The sequence below is a fragment of the Scatophagus argus genome, chromosome 20, assembly GCF_020382885.2.
Source record: "Scatophagus argus isolate fScaArg1 chromosome 20, fScaArg1.pri, whole genome shotgun sequence".
Lineage (NCBI taxonomy): Eukaryota > Metazoa > Chordata > Actinopteri > Scatophagidae > Scatophagus > Scatophagus argus.
This window is the reverse complement of record NC_058512.1, coordinates 17,497,878-17,517,242: the sequence shown is the minus strand read 5'-3', so window position 1 is coordinate 17,517,242 and position 19,365 is coordinate 17,497,878. Positions and strand designations below refer to the sequence as shown.

General features: G+C 41.4%; 1 protein-coding gene across 1 annotated transcript; it reads right to left on the bottom strand.

Annotated features, from left to right (window-relative positions):
• Positions 1–1,602: 1,602 nt before the first annotated feature.
• Positions 1,603–19,068, bottom strand: fech (ferrochelatase). The gene is made up of 11 exons (XM_046375426.1): positions 18,836–19,068; positions 16,844–16,934; positions 13,934–14,053; positions 13,304–13,452; positions 11,907–12,041; positions 9,921–10,027; positions 9,473–9,571; positions 8,377–8,484; positions 6,822–6,986; positions 5,649–5,708; positions 1,603–4,722 (listed from the first exon to the last, which is right to left on the bottom strand). The coding sequence occupies exons 1-11, from the start codon at positions 18,873–18,875 to the stop codon at positions 4,585–4,587; spliced, it is 1,212 nt and encodes a 403-aa protein (XP_046231382.1). The 5' UTR covers positions 18,876–19,068; the 3' UTR covers positions 1,603–4,584.
• Positions 19,069–19,365: the final 297 nt, after the last annotated feature.

Sequence of the window (19,365 nt, the reverse complement as noted above, 5' to 3'; positions counted from 1 at the left end):
GAAGGTGCAAAGACATGCGAGAGGAAGGGGAGTACAGAAGATTGGAAAAGATAAGAGGGAGGAAAGGGAGAGGAGGTTGATGGGGGTAAAAGGAAGAGGTGGGAAAATTATGGGCTGGAATAAAGGAAGAAAATGGGTGAGGGAATAAAGAGGAAAGATATGAGGATTGCTCCCAAATTTCTTCAACATTTTGGTCTCCTCTGCTCAGTCATCAGTGAACGTATATCACAGATCGATCACTGACCACCATTTTGGATCGAAAGCCAAAGATTTTATCACATTTCTGTAACTATCATCACCTTTCATCCGAAAGCAGCCAACATGTGTGAGGAGTGTGAAGTCTTACATGGAGAAACCACACAAACACCTTACATCTTACACCAGTCAGTTATTATGTTCTTGTTTTATTTTGAAGGAAGACTTGTCATTTTGTGTAATCGCACTGTTAGTACAATGTCTCCCAAATATTAAAAAAAAAACAAAAAACAAACAAACAAAAAAATTCAAACTGCGGAGACAGATGGCCTGGAACACTTGGAGAAAACAAACAAACACACTAATAAATAAACCAAAAGAACAACAGATTAAGTATGCCGGAGCTGCAACGAAGCTTTAGCATCTTTGATATATGTACAATGCAACTCTGCGCAATGCATTTTCAGCTAAAAACACACGCATACACACACATACACAGCAAAATTCTTATGGACAGAGTTGTGAAAACTGACACAAAACAGATAATTAAAAATAAACCAGATGTATATGAGGAAAAACCCACCCGTCACACACATTAGCATGTCTTCCTGCTGTGATGTAAACAATCAGCCATTTTTTTACTGAAGGGACTTTTTCCCCAGTGATAATTTGGTTGTTAAGAGGAATTTTCCCCTTTGGCTTACTGATGCAGTTCGAAGGCATCCTATAGCAGTGAGATTAGCTTGACTTAACTTTGAAATGCTGAATGCGTGTGGGGACAACCAGCAGCCCTGCACACAAGAAGGAGGAATAATCCTTTAAACTTCCTTTACACAGAGTTGTCACTTGAAACCAATGACATCCAGTTATTGACCTAGGCTATGCTAATTTCACAATTTAACATACCTTCAGTCAAGCACAGAGAGACACAAGACCTCCCTGAGTTTGTCTAACTGCAGGTCAAGTATTGCTCAAAAACAACAATGTCCCTTTCAAAACTGTTTGTATTGAATGAGAATATGTGTTGTAAAGTTCATTATTAAATTACAACATACTTCCATGTTCAAATAGTGGAAGAAAAAGCTGGATTTTTTTTTTGGTGCTGGTAGCAGGTCCAATAATGCTGTTGGTAAGCAATGGCAACCGCACCCAAAAGCACCAATTTGTAGCTGTGGCTCTGGATGTGTATACTGTCTGTTCTAAGTGGGAAAAGCCTGAGCTGAGTTTGTGACAAGCTCTTCCCAAAGTGAAACACTTAAAGGCCTTAAATATCTTCAAGTAGCTCCACTGACAGCAGATAGCAGGAGATATTAGAAGTGTGCTTCTATGGTTTCAAACAACAACTGACAAACTAGTTCCTATCACCAACAAGATATTGTAGCTGTCAGAATTTGATATCTTTATTTCTCTTGCTTGTGGTATGTAGTGTGTCACAGTTTAAAGAAGAAAGCCATGCACACTAAGCAGCAGAAAAATAAGTGCTACTTAGTTTGCTAGCTTGCGCAATATGAGGTTAGCTTACTGTTAGCAGATTAGATCGCTAGCTTGGAGTTCATTAACAGCAGTTTTGAATATAAAACACCAAAGTGAGGCTCTTTTGTTCTAGAACTCAGCATGGTGGAGAGCTGTTGATGGCCCAGATCACAGCAGGCACATGGAAACTCAGATTTCAGGGTGGATTTTTCCTGTCAGCATTTTGGTAACGCACATGTAAAACTAACATAATGCACAAGTCGAGTATTTCTAGTTAGCCAGTGTAAAAGGCACATTGTCATGGCATAACAAGATAGAAAGAGTAGAGGAGGAACAGGGTTAGAGGTCAAAGGTCAAGTTACTACCCATATTGTGTGTATTTATTTGGACGCTTACACATTATTAGGGCGTCTCGTCTCGAGCGAGCGGTACAGAAAATGGGATCAAACCTGTGACCTTCAAGGGATTTTCTGGAGCTACAGCACCTAAGAGTGCAACAAGATAAAGCATTCTTTGATTCAACCTACTGACTAATTCAATTAGATTTCTCACATTTAGTTTACTGCATTGTGATCGGGGAGGCATGGGAAGACAAAAAACAGAACAAAAAAAAAAAATGCAATGAAGCTTAGACAGACAGAAATCAAAGTTAAATGACATTAAAGTGAAACTCTAATCCTACACTCAATATATGTAATTCTGACACATCTGTGCTACTTCTCCACACAGTATAATGAACACAAACTGCGTCTTTCCATTGAAGGACAATTCTAACATCACTGTAGTTAAATGCTCTTCAATGCTTTTCATGCCGTCCCACTAAAGACGCTTTATCTTCTGCGCTTCTCACACTTTCAAATGATGTGATTTTATATGAATTAAATGTAAAATGTTTGCATCTTATTGCCTCAAACTAAAACTGTTCAGTCTATGAGCTATTCTGATATTGATGAATGTATTAAATCAGTATTGGTAAGTAGTATCTGCACATAATTAGCTCAGAGGCTCAAAATGTTTTTTTTTTTTTTATTATTTTTAATAATAAGAGAGGCTTCAGATAGAAACTATAGACATCACTATGGGGCAGTTAGCCCCATAGTGACCCAATAGCATTCAGCATTTGGGAGGACCCATGATACTGTTTAGCTTGTACTCCACTCGCAAAGTAGAGAAACTAACAAGTTAGTAGCCTGGCTTGCTCTTATTTTTCCTTTGTATTATATTCAGATGTGGTGACGGCAAATTCCCATGTAATTGTTGTATATAGGGACTTATATAATTCATATACAAGGTCTTTCTCCTGAAGCTGCAATACAGTGGTACGTTTCTCAAGTGTAGTAACCTAATGGGGACCCTGTACTCCTTATACAAGTATTTGGAACAATCACCTCACAGGCTGCACAAGTAAAAAGGTTACGAGTTAAATTTTCCCTTTTCTGTTTTTAATTTGTTAGAAGTGGAGGTTGAGAGGTTAAAATTACAGCAGGAGAAAACCAAAAAAAAAAAAAAAAAGGTAACTACATAGTTCTACTAGCTTGTAAACCATCTCATGACACCCTAAATTATTTCCTGACACCCTGAGAAGTTCGGACCACATTTATTTATTTAAAATGGATTAAGCCTGCACTCTGGTTACATGAAGAGTTTACACCAATGTCTTTAAAGGTCTTTGTTATTTCTATGCAGCACCAACATGCACAGAAGCAGGATTAACAATTTTCTATTATTATTTTTTTTCTTTAATGTTGCCGTCATGATACAGCAAAAGCTAAACCACTTGACTCCAAATAGCTCTAAACAGCTCTTTTTTTTCTTTCTTAAGCTCACTGCTTTTCACCTCTGAGGCAGAAGCATTTTGAGGAGCACCAGTCCCTTCTACTCTCACTACAAGGGTTGCAGCAGGATGGGCGAAGTTACCGGCCGGTGGGCCAGTGGTGTGAAGTGACAGGTGAGAAGGTGAGAAGGGGGGAGAGAAACAACCAACCAATCCCAAAGATCCAGTGTGTGTGGTGTTGTCATCACAGCCGACTGCTATTTGTTTAGCACCAGCGAGAAGAGAAAGAAGGTGTGCAAGGGCTAAGTGAAAGGAATGTAAGCAAGCAAGGTGTACTTAAAAAAAAAAAAAAAAAAAAGCCCCCCACACAAAAAAAAAATAAATAAATAAAATAAAATAACAATAAAATAGTGCAAGGCTTTTTCCCTGTAGCTCTGGCGTGATGTGAGCAGTTGTTTCTGCAGAGTGTCAGTTCTTTTATCTGCACAGACTTTGACCAAATGGCATCCGCGAATCCTAACACAGACAATCCTGTGTTAACCTGTGTGACGTGCTGCTTCAGACATATTTACTGATTCAAGAATATCCAGGTGATCTCAGGTTAAGGGCAGGCATCAGTCCCAGCAGGTTCATTTTAAATGTCATCAGCATTTTGTTTTTTTTTAATTAATTTTAATTTTTCTCAACCACTCAAGCTTTGGAGTTGACTTAGCTATTTAAAAGATACATTTGTTTTTTTTTCCCTTTTCTCTACAAATTCCATGAAAAGACCAATGTTATCTGTGCATCCAAAACTGAATGTAACTTATTTCACTGATTATTAAATAATGTACAAACTGCAAAAGAGAGTGTGACCCACTTTTTTATCTCTAAGTTTATTTTTCCCATAAAAATGCAGCTAATCTCTTCTCGTCCAACACGCAGACGCAGTTTGTCAAAATGCGTGCGCAGAAACCATTTGGCCTGTTCTTCCATGTTACATTCTCTATATAACCGACACTCTTGCTTGAAAGATGCTGCGGATTTATGTCTTTTGTTTATGAAGTTTATGAAGAAGGCCTTAAGTTTCTACATGAGTAGCGCTGTTGCAGGAAGGGCACCAGAGTGTGTGTGTGTGTGTGTGTGTGTGTGTGTGTTTGCTTCTATGAGAGTGTCTGGCTGGCAAAGAAGGCCTTGGTCTCTCCACAGATGGGGTTGGTGCACAGCGGGCAGCGGAGGGTCAGCTGGCGGGAACAGGGCTGGTTGGACTTGAGGTGGGAGTGGACCAGGTCTGCCAGTGCCTGGACAGAACATACAACAAATACATTCATTATTATTATTACAACAGAGACACAGGGCATTTTACCAACCTTTAATTATGCCTTTTTTTTACCTAGAGATTACAAGAATGTCTAAATAAGGAGTGACATAAGTAAACTGACTGTACATCATGATGCAACAATTTGAAGAGGGGGGAGTGTATGAAAAGGTTAACACTAGCCAGACTCTGCCGTAAAGAAAAAAACCTGATCTGTATTTTCTAACGCCTGCCCTTTGCAGACGGCAGCAGACTGATTCAGCTCACCAAGAAACTAAACTACACCAAGGAAACCATCCTTCAGTAACTACCAACTAATCATCCTCTGGATATTGATTTATACACACAACACACACACACACACTCACTCAGAGACTTGCCAAGGGGTCTCTGAGTGAGGCAGGTTTGACCAGCCAGCCAGTCGGGCGGTTCAGTTCTACTGTAGTCAGCTCTAAAGGTTCCCATTGATCTGCCCCCTTCCTTTAATAAACCCTGCACACTCACACTCACACGCAGCTGTTACAGCTGCAGGAGTTGCCTGTTGTGAGAAAGGTTGCAGGGTTGAGGATGAAGGGAAGGAGGGAGGTGGGATGGAAGGAAGACAGGAGATGGGGGAGAGAAGGGAGTAAGGAAAGAAGGATGGAAGGAGGGAAGGAGTCTATTTATTGACCACTTGCTTCACAGAACCTTCTGCTGCTTTCTCCCTTTCTGTTATTAGAGCCATGCCTGCTTTCTTACAGTCTTTCCTCCTTTTATTTTCAGTAATTCCTTCCTTCAGGCCTTTATGTATTGCTGTGTCTTTTATATCCTCACCTTGTCTTCATCTTTCACCCTCTTTATCAGCACTTGTTTCAAATAGAAGTTAAAATTTGTTTCTCACTGTATATATCAGTCCAACTCAGTGCATACCTTCATAAAGAGAGGGTTTCCATTCAGAGACTCAGCTCTCCTGATGTTCTCCACGCCACACTGAAGACAAACAAGAAGAAACGCACGTTTTTCGACCGATCCCAACATGCAAACGCACCACAGACGATATGAACCAAATCAAGCAGGTTAGGAGTAAAGAAGCAACCCAGAGTCACTTTATATCCACACTGAAAGAACATAATTTAGTTCAACCTTCGAGACAATGATGAGGGAAAGCGTTTTCATTTTGTCATTCGAGGACTTCAAGAAATAAAATCGTTTTATTCGGGTTTATGAGATTGCAATTATCTTCAACAGGTTTTTAGAGTGAAACTCCTGTGACTGCGGACACACTGGAATGGTCCAGACAGAGTGTGTGTGTGAGTGTGTGGTACTTCCATCTATGTGAGGACGGGTATGAGGGTGAGAACATATTTGGAAAGCAAGGACATGTTTGGGTTCAGGTTAGGATTTGGGAATGAATTATGTCAGGGTTCTCACAAGTGTAGAGGTACAAACTGTGTGTGTGTGTGTCTTTGTGGCACCAGTCACATTGATTGGTGGTCACCTCACTGGTGCCTTTACAGATACAGGACCTAGGACAGACAGCTGCGGCTGACATATCTGACACACACAGACACACACACTTCCTAAGTTTTTAATGCAGTCCTCCCTCGTTTCCAAAAACTTCCAACTCACTTTATTCGCCAACAGAGTCACATCATACTTTAATTCTCCGACTTTCTCTTTCTAACAAAATGCTGTTAATCTGCTCTGCTCTGCTGGTTTTTTGATCACTCCTAGGCTGCTGTCAGTGGCAGCTCTAACTTCCTGCACGTATGTTTCACATGCACGTTTCCAGCAGTTTATTTGTCCCTGCGTGGCCACAGCTACCAGTTAAATAAGAGTTTTAACTAAAGAATTTCAGTTCTTATTAGTAATATTCTTTTCTTCTTCTTTAAGATTTACACAATGATGAACTGAAAACAGCAACCAGCTGGAAGAAAAGAATTCTAAAAGTCTGATGGAGGATTTGAAAAATGATGACATATAATCTAATAAACACAGCTCACCACCACCTTGATGTCCTCTCCTGACCTTGACACTGTCATTGGACACTTTGTACACTGAACGTTGCCAGACAGACAGACGTTTTTTTTTTTCCCCTCTTACCTCCTCCCCGAGCACCTGTCCATACTCGATGTCAAGCTCGTGTAAAGTTTCTATGTGGTCAGAAGTGAAGGCGATGGGCACCAGCAAGATGTTCTTCTTCCCTCGTTCACACAGACCTTTGATCACCTCGTCGGTCTGGGGGCCGAGCCACGGCATGGGCCCCACCTGTGAGTGACCAAACACGTGACATGACATCAGTTTAATTCCAATGAGGCGAGGCAGTTCATCTCAATGGTCCAACGCTTTGTTAGACGAAAATCTTAATAGCTACAAAAACGCAATCCCTTTAGGAGGTCCCTTTAGATGTGTATGACCTCATGACCTTCAGTCTACCACCATGTTCAGGACAAATTTAACAATTTTCAGCTCCATCACTGGTAAGGCTCTAAGAACAGCTAAATCATCAGTTTGCTCATTCTGTCTAATACTGTCATATTGTGGCTGTAATGAAGACTGGTGACCACAGGGGGCGCCAGATTACAATCCTTCTGTCTGTTTAAAGGTATTTTTGAAATCTAAACCTTAATTTAACATGACTGCCCCATAAATGCATTTCACTGGAATTGTTTAATGTTTCAACAAAACATATGCCTAAAATGCACACAAAAATTCTTCATGTGGGAATTCTTTCTTACGTATCTTATAGAGTATTTCCACACGTTTGGTGTACTTTCTGCTCTACAGGAAACCAACAACCCTTCCCAGTCCTCCTCTAAGGCGTATAGCTGAAAGACTGCCAGTACAATTTATGTGCTGTGTGAATTTTGTGACCTGTCACTGTGATCTGAGGGTGAAGAGATTTGAAGCTCCCTGCTCTAATGTGGCTGCAGTATTACAGACAAGTGGCTCCATCTGGTGGTGACCAAAATAACAAAACATTCTGTGATGCTGACTGACTGACCCGCACTCAGTTCATTCACTGTTGTAATTACGTAGTCATAATTGCTTGACACATTTTAGTAGTAACATGCAGAGGATTATTATTTGGAATCACCTTATGGAGTTTTCTAGTGAGTATCAGCACACTGTTCAGCTGCTACCATATAATAAAATTACACTGTAAATCGGACACTGTATTATAACGTATGACCAAATAATGTTCATGATGCAGAACTGTTGGGCCCGCACTAGAAGTTATTTTCATTATTGACTGATCTCCTGATTTTCAAGATCGATCAACAAAATGATGAAAAATGCTCATCAGAATTTCCCAGGCCAAGATGATATTTTCATATTGCTTCTTCTGTCCAACCAAAATCCAAAATGACAAAAGAAAATCAGCAAACTCTCCCATTTGAGAAGCTGGAATGATCAAATGTTTGACATTTTTACTTGAAAAGTGATTAAAAAGATTCACCGACTATCAAAATGGTTGGTGATTAATCTTCTTTTGATCTAATAATTGATGAATCACTAACTCAGACTGTTACTGTTACTGTCACTACCGTTCAGTTTCAGCAGAAGACCACCAGATGATGACACAGGTTTGTTCCTATCACTGACATGACATTTCAAAGTCGATCTTTGGAGTGTGTGTGTGTGTGTATGTACTCACCCTGGACTGCCACACAAGTCTGTAAGGGTTACAGTGTCCCAGTCTCTCCATGACTCTCTGAACTGTGGCTCCCACTTCTTGAGGATACGGGTCACCTCTGTTTACAACCTGCACACAGCAGCAGTAGGACTGTCAGTTACACTAATAGTACGAGTACTAATAGCTGTATCAGTAGCAGTTTAGCAAGTAGAAGAAACAGAAGGAATAGCAGTAGTAGTAACATTTGTCGTAGCAGTACCATTAGCAGTAGCAGGGTAAATGATGTTATTGAAACTAAAGTCCTAATGGCGTGTCAGCCGATCCCGATTTCCATCCAAATGCAACACAAACTTTATTCAGAGATGAAGAAAATGCAAGTTAATCCATCTTTACTTCCACTAAAGTTATGCATTTTGCTTTTAACCATAAACAAACTTTTCCAACTCTGCCAAGCGTAAAACCAGCTCTCCTCACAGGTGTTGTTTTTTAGCTGATCAGAAAAAAATGCAACTAAAAAGTAGCGAATGGAAACCCCACGTGTTATCATTCTGAGTAGTAGTATTAACAGTACTACAGTAGTGAAAGTAGCAGCGGTAACATTCACAGTAGTATGAGCAGTGGCGCAGTAGAAAGAAAGTGATGAAAGTGACATATTTTGTCATTGGAGGGAACTCACTCCAACAAAATTCGTGCTCTGCATTTAACCCACCCAAGTGACGTGCACACACATAGCAAACCCGGGGCAGTGGGCGACCGCGTGCAGCGCCCGGGGAGCAGTGGGGGTTAGGTACCTTGCTCAAGGGTACCTCAGCCATGGACACCGGTACGGGGAATCGAACCAGCGATCCACCGGTTACGGTTACAGGTGAACTCTGACCTGAAGGCTATCAGAGCCGGAAACTGAACCCACAAACTCATTCGTCAAGTAGTCACACGGGGTTAGTTCAAGTGAACGGAGAGGGATCGTTTTCAGAAGCTGGTGCAACTGCGCCTACTTGGATTAATAAAATGAGCAGCCTCCAGCAGTACCTTCAGAAGCAGCAGGCAGCAGTATTAGTATTGCTATCATAATAGTAGTACAGCAGTAGTATCAGCACTAGTACTTCACAGGACTTACAGCCATTGGAAGTGAGTGTGCTGAGAACAGAATGACAACGTCGTCTCTCTTCTCCTCTGGAAACTTCAGCAGCTCATTATTGACGTGTTCTGCAAAACACTACACACACACACACACACACACACACACACACACACACACAGGTACTGATGTATTTGATGCATTGCTTTCTGAACTTCCTGTTTTACTGAAATGCCTGAAAATGGAATGAAATGGCTGACCTCTGCAACATGCTGAAATCTAAAAATACACACCCGCTTGTTAGCAGTGCTATGATTACCAACCAGGGTGACTTTCAGCTCATTAGCTGCTATGACAACTTCTTGCCCTCGACAATTTAGGCTCCTATATTTTTTTTTTTGTTCTCACTGAGAGAAGGATGAGCGTGAAATGCACTTTGGTTAGCTGTGTGTGTGTGTGTGTGTGTGTGTGTGTGTGTGTATCTAACCTCCACCAGCAGAGGGTGTGTGGGCCAGCGGTCAATGACACTCCAGTTCATTTTTGGCCTTTCGCCTCTGTTGCTGTAGTAACGGTAGATGGCATTCAGACTGCTGCCTGTTTACATAACAAACAAATACATTAATATTACAAATAGGCTCCGTTGCACAGCAGCCACAGCCTTCTGTTGCCCCCTGAGCGGCTCCACTGGAGGGCTGAAGGTGCAATGATGAGCTGCAGAAGGTGCAGGAGCGCTGCCTCTGTTAGTGTTTCCTTTCCAAAGGTCGAAAAACAAATCAAACAGACCAAAAGGAGAAGTACATCAGATGTATTTCTGTCCTCTGGACCTGACTCTCAAGAGATTTCCTAACTGAAGTTTAGTGTTGTGAATTTAAAAGAAACTCTAAATAAAACCACATTGTGCTCACACTGTAAAACTGTGCCTTGCAAGTAACATGAAGTACCACATTTAGCTATGACTGCCGTGGTGTGTGCAGGCTGGCTAATAGAACACACACACACATTTTCCCACAACTTGAGTTTGCTTTCTGTATTGATTTAGCCTCCAAGGTGCCTGTTTATTTAGACCCTGAGAAACTCCCAAGTGTACTTACATGAAAAAGCACAAGTGTGCTCTATTTGATGTCATTAAAAAGGTGTGAGGTTCCCTTTTGTCAAACGCTGACGAAGGAGAAAAGATCTGATGCTTTCATTTCAATTCCATCTAAAATACAGCGCAGAGCAACTGGTCAACAGTGCTCTGCCATTTGCTAAGGCCGTATAATTATAATCGTGTGGCTGTTTCCATCTGTCTACCCTCCACAGAGGCCCACTTTGTCCCACTGTTGCATTGGTGTCACATCCCTGTCACTGCAAGGTTTGAAAGATCCAGACTAAACAACAACTTCTTATGTCAGCTCTTCTAACCAACTGGCTGAAAAAAAGAAATCTGTAGCTGCTGTATAACATAAAAGATTCTGAACAAAGTTTCTCAAGCTTGCCACAGCACTCTGGGTCGGACACCAGGTTGAAATATTTCTCTGAATGGTTGTGAAATTAATGCAAAAATGTGTGCAAGTTCTGCGGTTTCCTGTTTGATCATGGTTGATGTACACAGGAACTTCTTCCCCTGGAGTCCTTGTGCTTTCTCATCTCGGCTTCCATGGATCGTGGTCGGACTTCCTGCTGCGGTCCTGCTTGAAACCTACTGCGATCACTACTGTTTAATCATAATCTATTTTAATAGATTATGACCCTACCGGTCAAGGCAGATGGCCACCCACATTGAGCCGGGGTCTGCTCCGAGGTTTCTGCCTTCTAAAGGGCAATTGTTCCTCGCTACTGTCACCAAGTGCTTGCTCAAGGGGGAATGTTGGGCTCTCGGTATTACAGTTTAATTAAAGGGTTTGGTCTAGACCTGCTCTAATTGGAAAGTGTCATGAGATAACTTCTGTTGTGAATTGGCGCTATATAAATAAACTGAATTGAAAAGAGCACTAATTCAACAACTCTGTCGTGCTCATTTTTCTGTGGATAAGTGATTAGGCTGGCTATGTAGGAAGAATGACACTCCCTTTCTTCATCCAACCTTAAAAAAAAAAAAAAAAAAAAAGAAAAAGCCAGGGGAAATGGCTGAACAGTTGTTAATGAGCACGACATTCATATTGCAACCTTTGCTTATTTCTTGTTTTTGAGAACTTGCAGGTTCCATGGACTCCAGCTGTGAGTGGAGAGGTCGAAGAGACCTGCAGTCTCAGTAACTGATATTTAGCGACAACAGAGCGTTACGGGTAGATAGCAGTTAGGGTGTGGCGACAATAACGGCCACAAATGTCTTTCTTTCTTTTTTGTCTTTCCCTTTCAACTTTTTTTTCCAATGAATTCAATGCAGCGTTCACAAAATGAGCACATTGGCTGATGCAGAGCAGCTGTATTGAGGATATTTTAATTATCTTAGGTATTCATTTATTTTATTTCCCGTGTCTGAGAGTGTCACCTGTGGTGGAGCAGCTGTACTGAGGATACTGTGTGAAGGCCACCGCTCTCTCCACTCCGTCTTTCTCCATCTCCCCGATGGCGTCCTCCGTCAGCGGGTGAACGTACCGGAAACCGATGTAGAACTTGTGAGGAGCTGAAGAGAAGGAGTGTGTCACTAACTGACAACCACGTGAAACAAACTCACTGGTCACCAACAATATGACTGAATGCAGCTGGCTTTGAAAAACATGTCTGGCATTTACGTATTGATTGAAATATATGAAAGATTAAATTAACAGTCAGGAACAAAAGCGTGAAGTTATTATGGAGATTATTGTCAAAGATGTTACTGGCACTCTGAACCAGGTTTGTAGAAAACTCAGTATGAGGAGCTCAGACCGCAGCTTGTTATCAGTGAGGTGTGTGTAGGAGTGTGTACAGACACTCCTTCATGTCACTATCTACCCTTCACACACACACACTTTGCTGCTAACAAGTAAGTGCACCAGGAGGGAAACACAGCAGCACTTCAGGAAGCACTGTTAAAAGGACAGTTCTCCCCAAAATCAAAAATACATATTTTTCCTCTTACCTGTAGTGCTGTTTATCCATCAAGACTGTTTTGGTGCAGAGATATTTGCTCCAGAGATGTCTGCCTTCACCCTAATACAATGGAACGAGATGGCGCTTTGTTTATTGTGCTTAAAGCACCAAAAGATACATTTGAAAAACTCAGCAGCATTGTCTCAAATCATGACTTACTCAAAATCATCCACAGACCTTGTTATGAGCAGTTTCACGCAGGAACTATTTTCTTTGCAATGTCACCACACAGAAGGAGACGTGCATCTACTCAGGAACAAGAGACTGACTAACTAAGCTGACTGAGCTAGGTAAGCTGTGGAGGACACCATTAATGTTTACATCCCACCCTGTCATGAGCTCGAGCCTTCTGCGTGGTGATACGGTGCAGGTCACTACAAAGAAAATAGTTCTCAAACGAAACTGCTCACGACGAGGGCTGTGGGTTACACAGTTACAGCTACTGTGTTGAGTAACCGGGTCACGATTTCCGGAAAGAGACATTGCTGTTAAGTTTTTCAAATGTATCTTTTGGTGATTCAAACACAACAAACAAAGTGACATGTAGTTCCGTTATATCAGGATGAAAGCAGTGATCTCTGCAGCTGCTACTACTGCCAAACTCACCCAAAAGGATCTGGGAGGATAAACAGCACTACAGGTTAAGAGGAAAAATAGTGAACTGTCCCTTTAACATGCTGACATGTCTTGCCCCGATGTCTATAAAGAGGAGTACAAGCCTAAACCGGGACGTAAAGCCTACAAGACTCCCAAACCTTGCGCCTAAAAGTGAGTGATGTGAGGAGGAGCGAGGGACCTCCAGACGTGTCTCACCCGTGTCGGGGCTCATCTCGTCCAGCAGCTTCACCATGCCTTCTCCCTGCATGGAGGTCCAGTGTTTGATGGGCGAGCCCCCTCCGATCTTACTGTACTGCTCCTGGATCTTCGGCGTGCGGCGCTTGGCGATGAACGGGCCGAGCTTGCTGCAGAGCCGAGGACACATTGTAGAGTTACGCCTACAGCATTTCTAGTTGATATTACAGGGCAATATTAACACACAGCTGACATGTCAGGGCACTTTCTCTTAGAGTGGTGTCATTTTTAAAAAGTGAATGATGAGTCGCATCATTTGCCAAACTGAATTTGAGATGGAAAAGAAAAAAAAAAAAAGAAGAAGTCAGAGCAAGATTTTGATTAATTTGAAGGAGTCACAAGCCGAAAAGTGTTGAGAACAACTGCTTTACGAGGATCCTCACTGTTCTTGTTATAAGGCTGTTTTTGTTCTCAAACGCAACAAGAAACACTGTTGGTTATCCGTCAGTTGTTATGAAACACGTAGTGATGCAGCAGAGCACTTGAGCCAAAGCACTTCCCCATTTGTTCTCTGCTTTTACTCAGAAAATGACAATATATACATGAGTGTGACTCTGTGTGTGTGTGTGTGTGTGTGTCCACAGCCCGTACTGCTGCACAGGGAGCTTCATCAGGTCTGTATCCATGAAGAGCCGCAGAAGGAAGTCGTGGACGTCTTCTAGTTTCTCGGGTCCTCCCATGTTCAGCATCAAGATGCCTGTCTTAGGTTTCCTGCAGGCACAAAAGATTCATAATCAATAATTCATATCCAAAACTCCCTTGACTCCCCACAAAAATGTGCTGAGGCTATTGATTATTAACAGCGGTTAATTAATAGGTCTCTCTACAATGAAATCTCACAGTACATTGATTTTGATACATCTGATCATGTCTGCTAACGTGCACAGATTAATTTCAGATTACCGACTGGTGATTATTGATCGTTTTAAGTTTTGCTTAAAACATCTAAACACGGTCCTACTGGAAGCAGCTAAACTTATCTCGTCCTGTCAGCCTGTAAAATTAACATCAGCTAAAACAAATATGAACGTGAGAAGGGTCTATATGCAGTTTTGGTTGGTTTTTGCGTGTAGTACTGCGGACCCGCACACAGACCTGCCTGACTAATGCTTGCTTCTTCTATCAGGCTGTGATGCTGGCGCTAACTCAAGCACCAAACGTTAGCCTCGTGTGGCAGCTCGTATTAATTTGCTTCAGCTCTGTCAGCTAAATGCTACCTTTTTCTTGAAAATCCATCCATCCATTTTCTATACCGCTTATCCGTCAGGGTCGCGGGGGAGCTGGAGCCTATCCCAGCTGACTACGGGCGAGAGGCAGGGGTTCACCCTGGACTGGTCGCCAGTCAATCGCAGGGCCAACACACAAAGACAGACAACCACACTCTCTCACACTCACACCTAGGGACAATTTAGAGTAGCCAGTTATGTGCATGTGTTAGGTATTGTGGGAGGAAGCCAGAGAACCCCGAGAAAACCCACAGGGAGAACATGCAAACTCCACATAGAAGGGCCCAGACCGGGATTCGAACCTGGAACCCTCTCGCTTTTTTTTTCTTGAATATATTTAACTTTTTTTTTTTTTTTGGAAAGAAAAGCATACAGAGCAATGACAAACACAGTCAGCTGTGGGCCTGATTTGGTTTAAAACATTCTTTTCTTCCTTCACACAGTGAGGTGACAGATTGATGAAATAACATAACTTAGCATAAAGTCTAAAAACAGCAGCTGATGTTTGCTTGCCAGGTTTTCAAACCAACTGTGTCGCCACCAGCGAATATCAGCTCGTCGGTAACTTCTGATGGGCACACGGCTGTGCTCATAACGGCTGTGAGATTCACAGACGCTCAGCGCTGGCTTCTGCTTCTTCATACACTCTCTGAGTCTTGAATGGCCTCTGAAGAATCTGCTCTCTCATTCATAATTATTGTTTGGACAGATAAGAGCCACAAAAAAAAGCCACAAGGCCAGAAATGAGAAGGATGGTGTGTGAAAGGACACGAACAGAAGGCAGAAATCTCCCACAGGCGGCTGGCAAAGATCCACCGTTTGATTTCTAATGAAAACCAAACGGTTTACGGAGGACAAACTGGCGTCTGTCCGCCGACTGTTCTGCTGTGCGAGCTCCACTCCCAGTTTCTTCACACGATTAAACACCATGTCCACAATGTTTAGACCTGAAAGGTTTCTTAGTTCATTCCTTGAAAGCTTAACAATTTTGACAACTGACCGATAATCATCAAGAAACAAGATCACTGAGGATTTGCTGCTTCTTTCTGCCTCATAACGCTGTTCACCGAACCACTGACTTTTTTGAAAGTTGATACAGTTTGAGAACTCGGGTCTTCAAACTGTTAACGGACATTTGTTATCATTTTTACAATTTATAAACATAATGATCATTTATGCGTCGAAGAATAAGCGCTAGACAGTAATGGAATGGTAAAAGATGTACATGAAAGGCTTAACAAAATGATTTCCAGGACAGGAAACCAGAAAACCTGTTTTCTACAGCAGAGAGTCATCTGACTGGACATTCAAAAACATTCTGAGAAGAAGTTCAAAAGTCGGCAGTGTGTATTCTGATTCAAGACAGATCGCAGAAAGACAAATAAAACCATTCTCATAATGCTTTATGATAATATTGATGAGCTCTGCTTTATTTTTTTGTGTCTTTATTGGTTGATTTCTCCCTCTTCTTCACATTTAAAATCCTCTCTGTGTTTTCCACATTCCAATGCTATTAGAGTTCCTTTCATTCACCAATTCTTAGATTCGGCCTTACAGACCAACCACCTCCCTATCACCACCATCATATTCAGATTGTTCTGGAATGGCAAATTCAATAGCAAGATTCAATTATCTAACTGCTGGCTCCTATTTACTTCCTCCGTGGTTACATATCCACTACTTTCATCTCTTGCTCATCAAATGACAGCTCATTTTGCCTGACACAGTCAAATTTCTTAGATCTGAGAAGAAAAAAATCTACGCTCATGACCACCGCAACGTGTCTGCAAGTCCGAGCAGTTCATAGACGTGCCTTCTCCTCAGTGGGAGCTGTCCCGGACACCACCGTACTTTTAAAACACACTCGTACCCAGATGTGGATGTGCTTGTTGCCAGAGTATGTTGGAAAGAAGTCTGAGACAAGAAAAGAGCAGCATTCAATAACACTGGATGAGCTACATATATAGCACAAGCAGTGGAGTTTTTGACCTCTTCTAGTGCTATGGGGAGTGGGCCCCTCTTTGCCATGACCGTGCCGTCACATTCCTACCAATGGTCTGAGCTGGGATGATCTCCAGGAGGCAGTAACGTGCCAGGAAACAAAGCAACGCATCCACAAAGGGAAACATGGACGTAAAACAACGCTGGTTTCGAAACTTTAAGAAAATCGGTTTTGCGTGTATGCGCATGAGGAAGGAAATGTATTCAACGCATTAATTAGACTTTGGGTTTGTCATGAGAGTAATGCTACTCTGTGTGTGTGTGTGTGTGTCACCTGTTCTCCTGTGCTTCCGGACTTGCAGTCTGGGCTAAAGCAGCAGCAGTCGATCGTCTCCTCACACTCAGACTGACACTGCTCCTGGCAACTAAAGCAGAAGAAAAGTAACAGTTTTTCACTTAGGTAAGAAATATTACACTGTGTTCACTCGCATTAAATTCATACATCTCTTGTCTCCATAACTTTCAGCTTATAACCAAACAGGTTTTGTTTTTACTATTGCCTAGCAATAATGAGTAATTATTACAACTAATCATGTTTATGAACTACATCCTTTGTTTATACTACCACATTTTTTGCTTAAAGCACATCTGACTTTGTTGAACCTCTGGAACTCTTACCTTTTTCATGAAATTTTACTTGGTTTTAGGGAAATTAAATGCTCAGTCACAATCACATGCACTGCACACCGTGTATCATCACATTGTAGTATTCACCGAGGCTTTGTGACGTCTACGCAGAATGAAATACGCAAACCAAATATCTCAACAACTATTGGATAGATCATGAAATTCACTGCCCCACAGGATGCATTCTGCTTTACTTTTGTCAGTTTTCTTCTAGCATGAACTCAATATAAAGAAATTATCCTATCATATTATAACATATGAATCACTTTATTAAAAAAATTCAACCTGACACATTTTGTATCTTTGGAAATGTTGGGCTCCCACCCAGCTTCTTTCAGTTCCAACATTATTTGGCCAATAAATATGTGTTTCTGAAGAAGTAAAGTGAAATTGTGTGTTCCTGCCTCCATAATGGGTGAGGCACTGTTTACCTCACCCATTTGCACTATACTCCACCCTGCACTACCTCACTTTTGGACTACCTCCAGAAACATATTTATTTTACTTATCTTATTTTATTTTGTGTTAACTTATCCTATTTTATTTTTATTTTATTTTATTCTTGTATTATATGTTACTTGTTACGTTCTATGTACGCACCAATCACCAAGACAAATTCCTAGTAACGTGAAACCTCTTCACTTACAATGGCAATAAAGTCTTTTCTGATTGTGATTCTGATTTCTAATGACCTCTTCTAAGGTCAGCAACTGACCCTGAGCACACTTGAATTATTAGCACACCACTGCGATCATAAACAGTGTGTGAAATGACAAGCACACATGCTACAAGCTGCTGAGGACCCACATAAACCAAAATATTATTTATGTAAATCTAATAAATGAAGCACAGTTGACAGTTAGCTTCCCTTTCATAACCCGGGATGCAGTACCCCGAAGCGCCACCAGGAGGCCTACTCCGATTATGCAAGTTCACAACGCTGTAATTGTGTAACTACGTTTGAATGTTTAACGCTATTTGTCGCTTACTCGCTGTGGAAACATAGAACGTTAATCGGGACGTGCTTTATTTACGGATCCTTTGGCTGTTACTAAATGCAGCACAAGTAGGGGATAAGTCAATTATATAACGTTAACATTAAAACAGCAACCTACAGTACTGTCGGGCTGCGTCAAAACCACGGGAGTTAGCGAGAAGCTAGTTATAGAAACACCGCCAGTGGTATGTAAAATAAAAGTAAACCAACTGTCACCTTTCAGCAAATATTAGGATTTCGAATCTATCAAATGACAATAATAGATAGAGAACACAATGCCGCAGGTGTTACAGTAAAGATTAAGAGATTCTGATACTACAAAAGTCAATAACAAGAGGGATTACGAGTTAAATTTCCAGCGAGGTATATATTATGAAAGTCTTGATAGGAAGTTGGACTTCCGCCTCCTCGCTAACTTAACAACCGTTTACAAAATGATACCAATGTCAGCGGCGTGTTGACTTTTACACTGCGTTACACTAAATAACGCCGCTGCATCACTCCAAGTCACTTTAAACTGCATAAAAGAAACAAAATAGCACCGTTTGCTCTGTGACATTTAAGTCTGAAATATACCATGAAACTTGAAGGTTTCAGTGCACAGCTTACAGTAGGCTAACTTAGCTGCACAGTCACACTTACATTGGATCAAGCGACCAGCGCTCCCCAGGACTGCCATCATGATAATTAAAAGTTTTCACTGCCACTAAAAGTCTCCGTTCACGCTGAAACGAAGGCTTTATATTTGTGATCTCAGCTGGTGTGTCCAATAATATTTCCCCTCACTGAGCGACTGGTTGGCAGGTCCGATGTGTCAGCCAGATTCCTTCAGCTACCACGACCGGCTGGCTGCAGACACCTGTCAAGTTTGTCAATGATAGCTTTGATACGTCCGGTTTGTAAATTCAAAATAAAACTATTGAAGGCAAACATAGGATGACGCAACTTCTTGGATATTTTTGATTTATTGTAAACCCGAGAATTCATGACTTATTTTTCTTGATCTTTTGAACGTTATTTCTTGTTTTATTTTTCTATATTTTGGTTTTCGGTTCTAATAAATAAAATAAGGAAAAAAATGATTTCGACATATAGAGGAATTTCAAAAGTTAAAATAAAAAAAACTACAACGAGAAAAAAAAGAAAAATCTACAAATTTACAGTAAAAGACA

Bases quoted from the DNA above. Each gene is read 5' to 3' on its own strand.
- fech (XM_046375426.1), bottom strand. From the start codon at position 18,875: ATGATGGCAGTCCTGGGGAGCGCTGGTCGCTTGATCCAAT. The intron at 16,935-18,835 runs GTAAGTGTGACT...CTTCTGCTTTAG, and splicing joins CGCTGGTCGCTTGATCCAAT to TTGCCAGGAGCAGTGTCAGT. The intron at 13,453-13,933 runs GTACGGGCTGTG...TCGGCTCTGCAG, and splicing joins ATGAAGCTCCCTGTGCAGCA to CAAGCTCGGCCCGTTCATCG.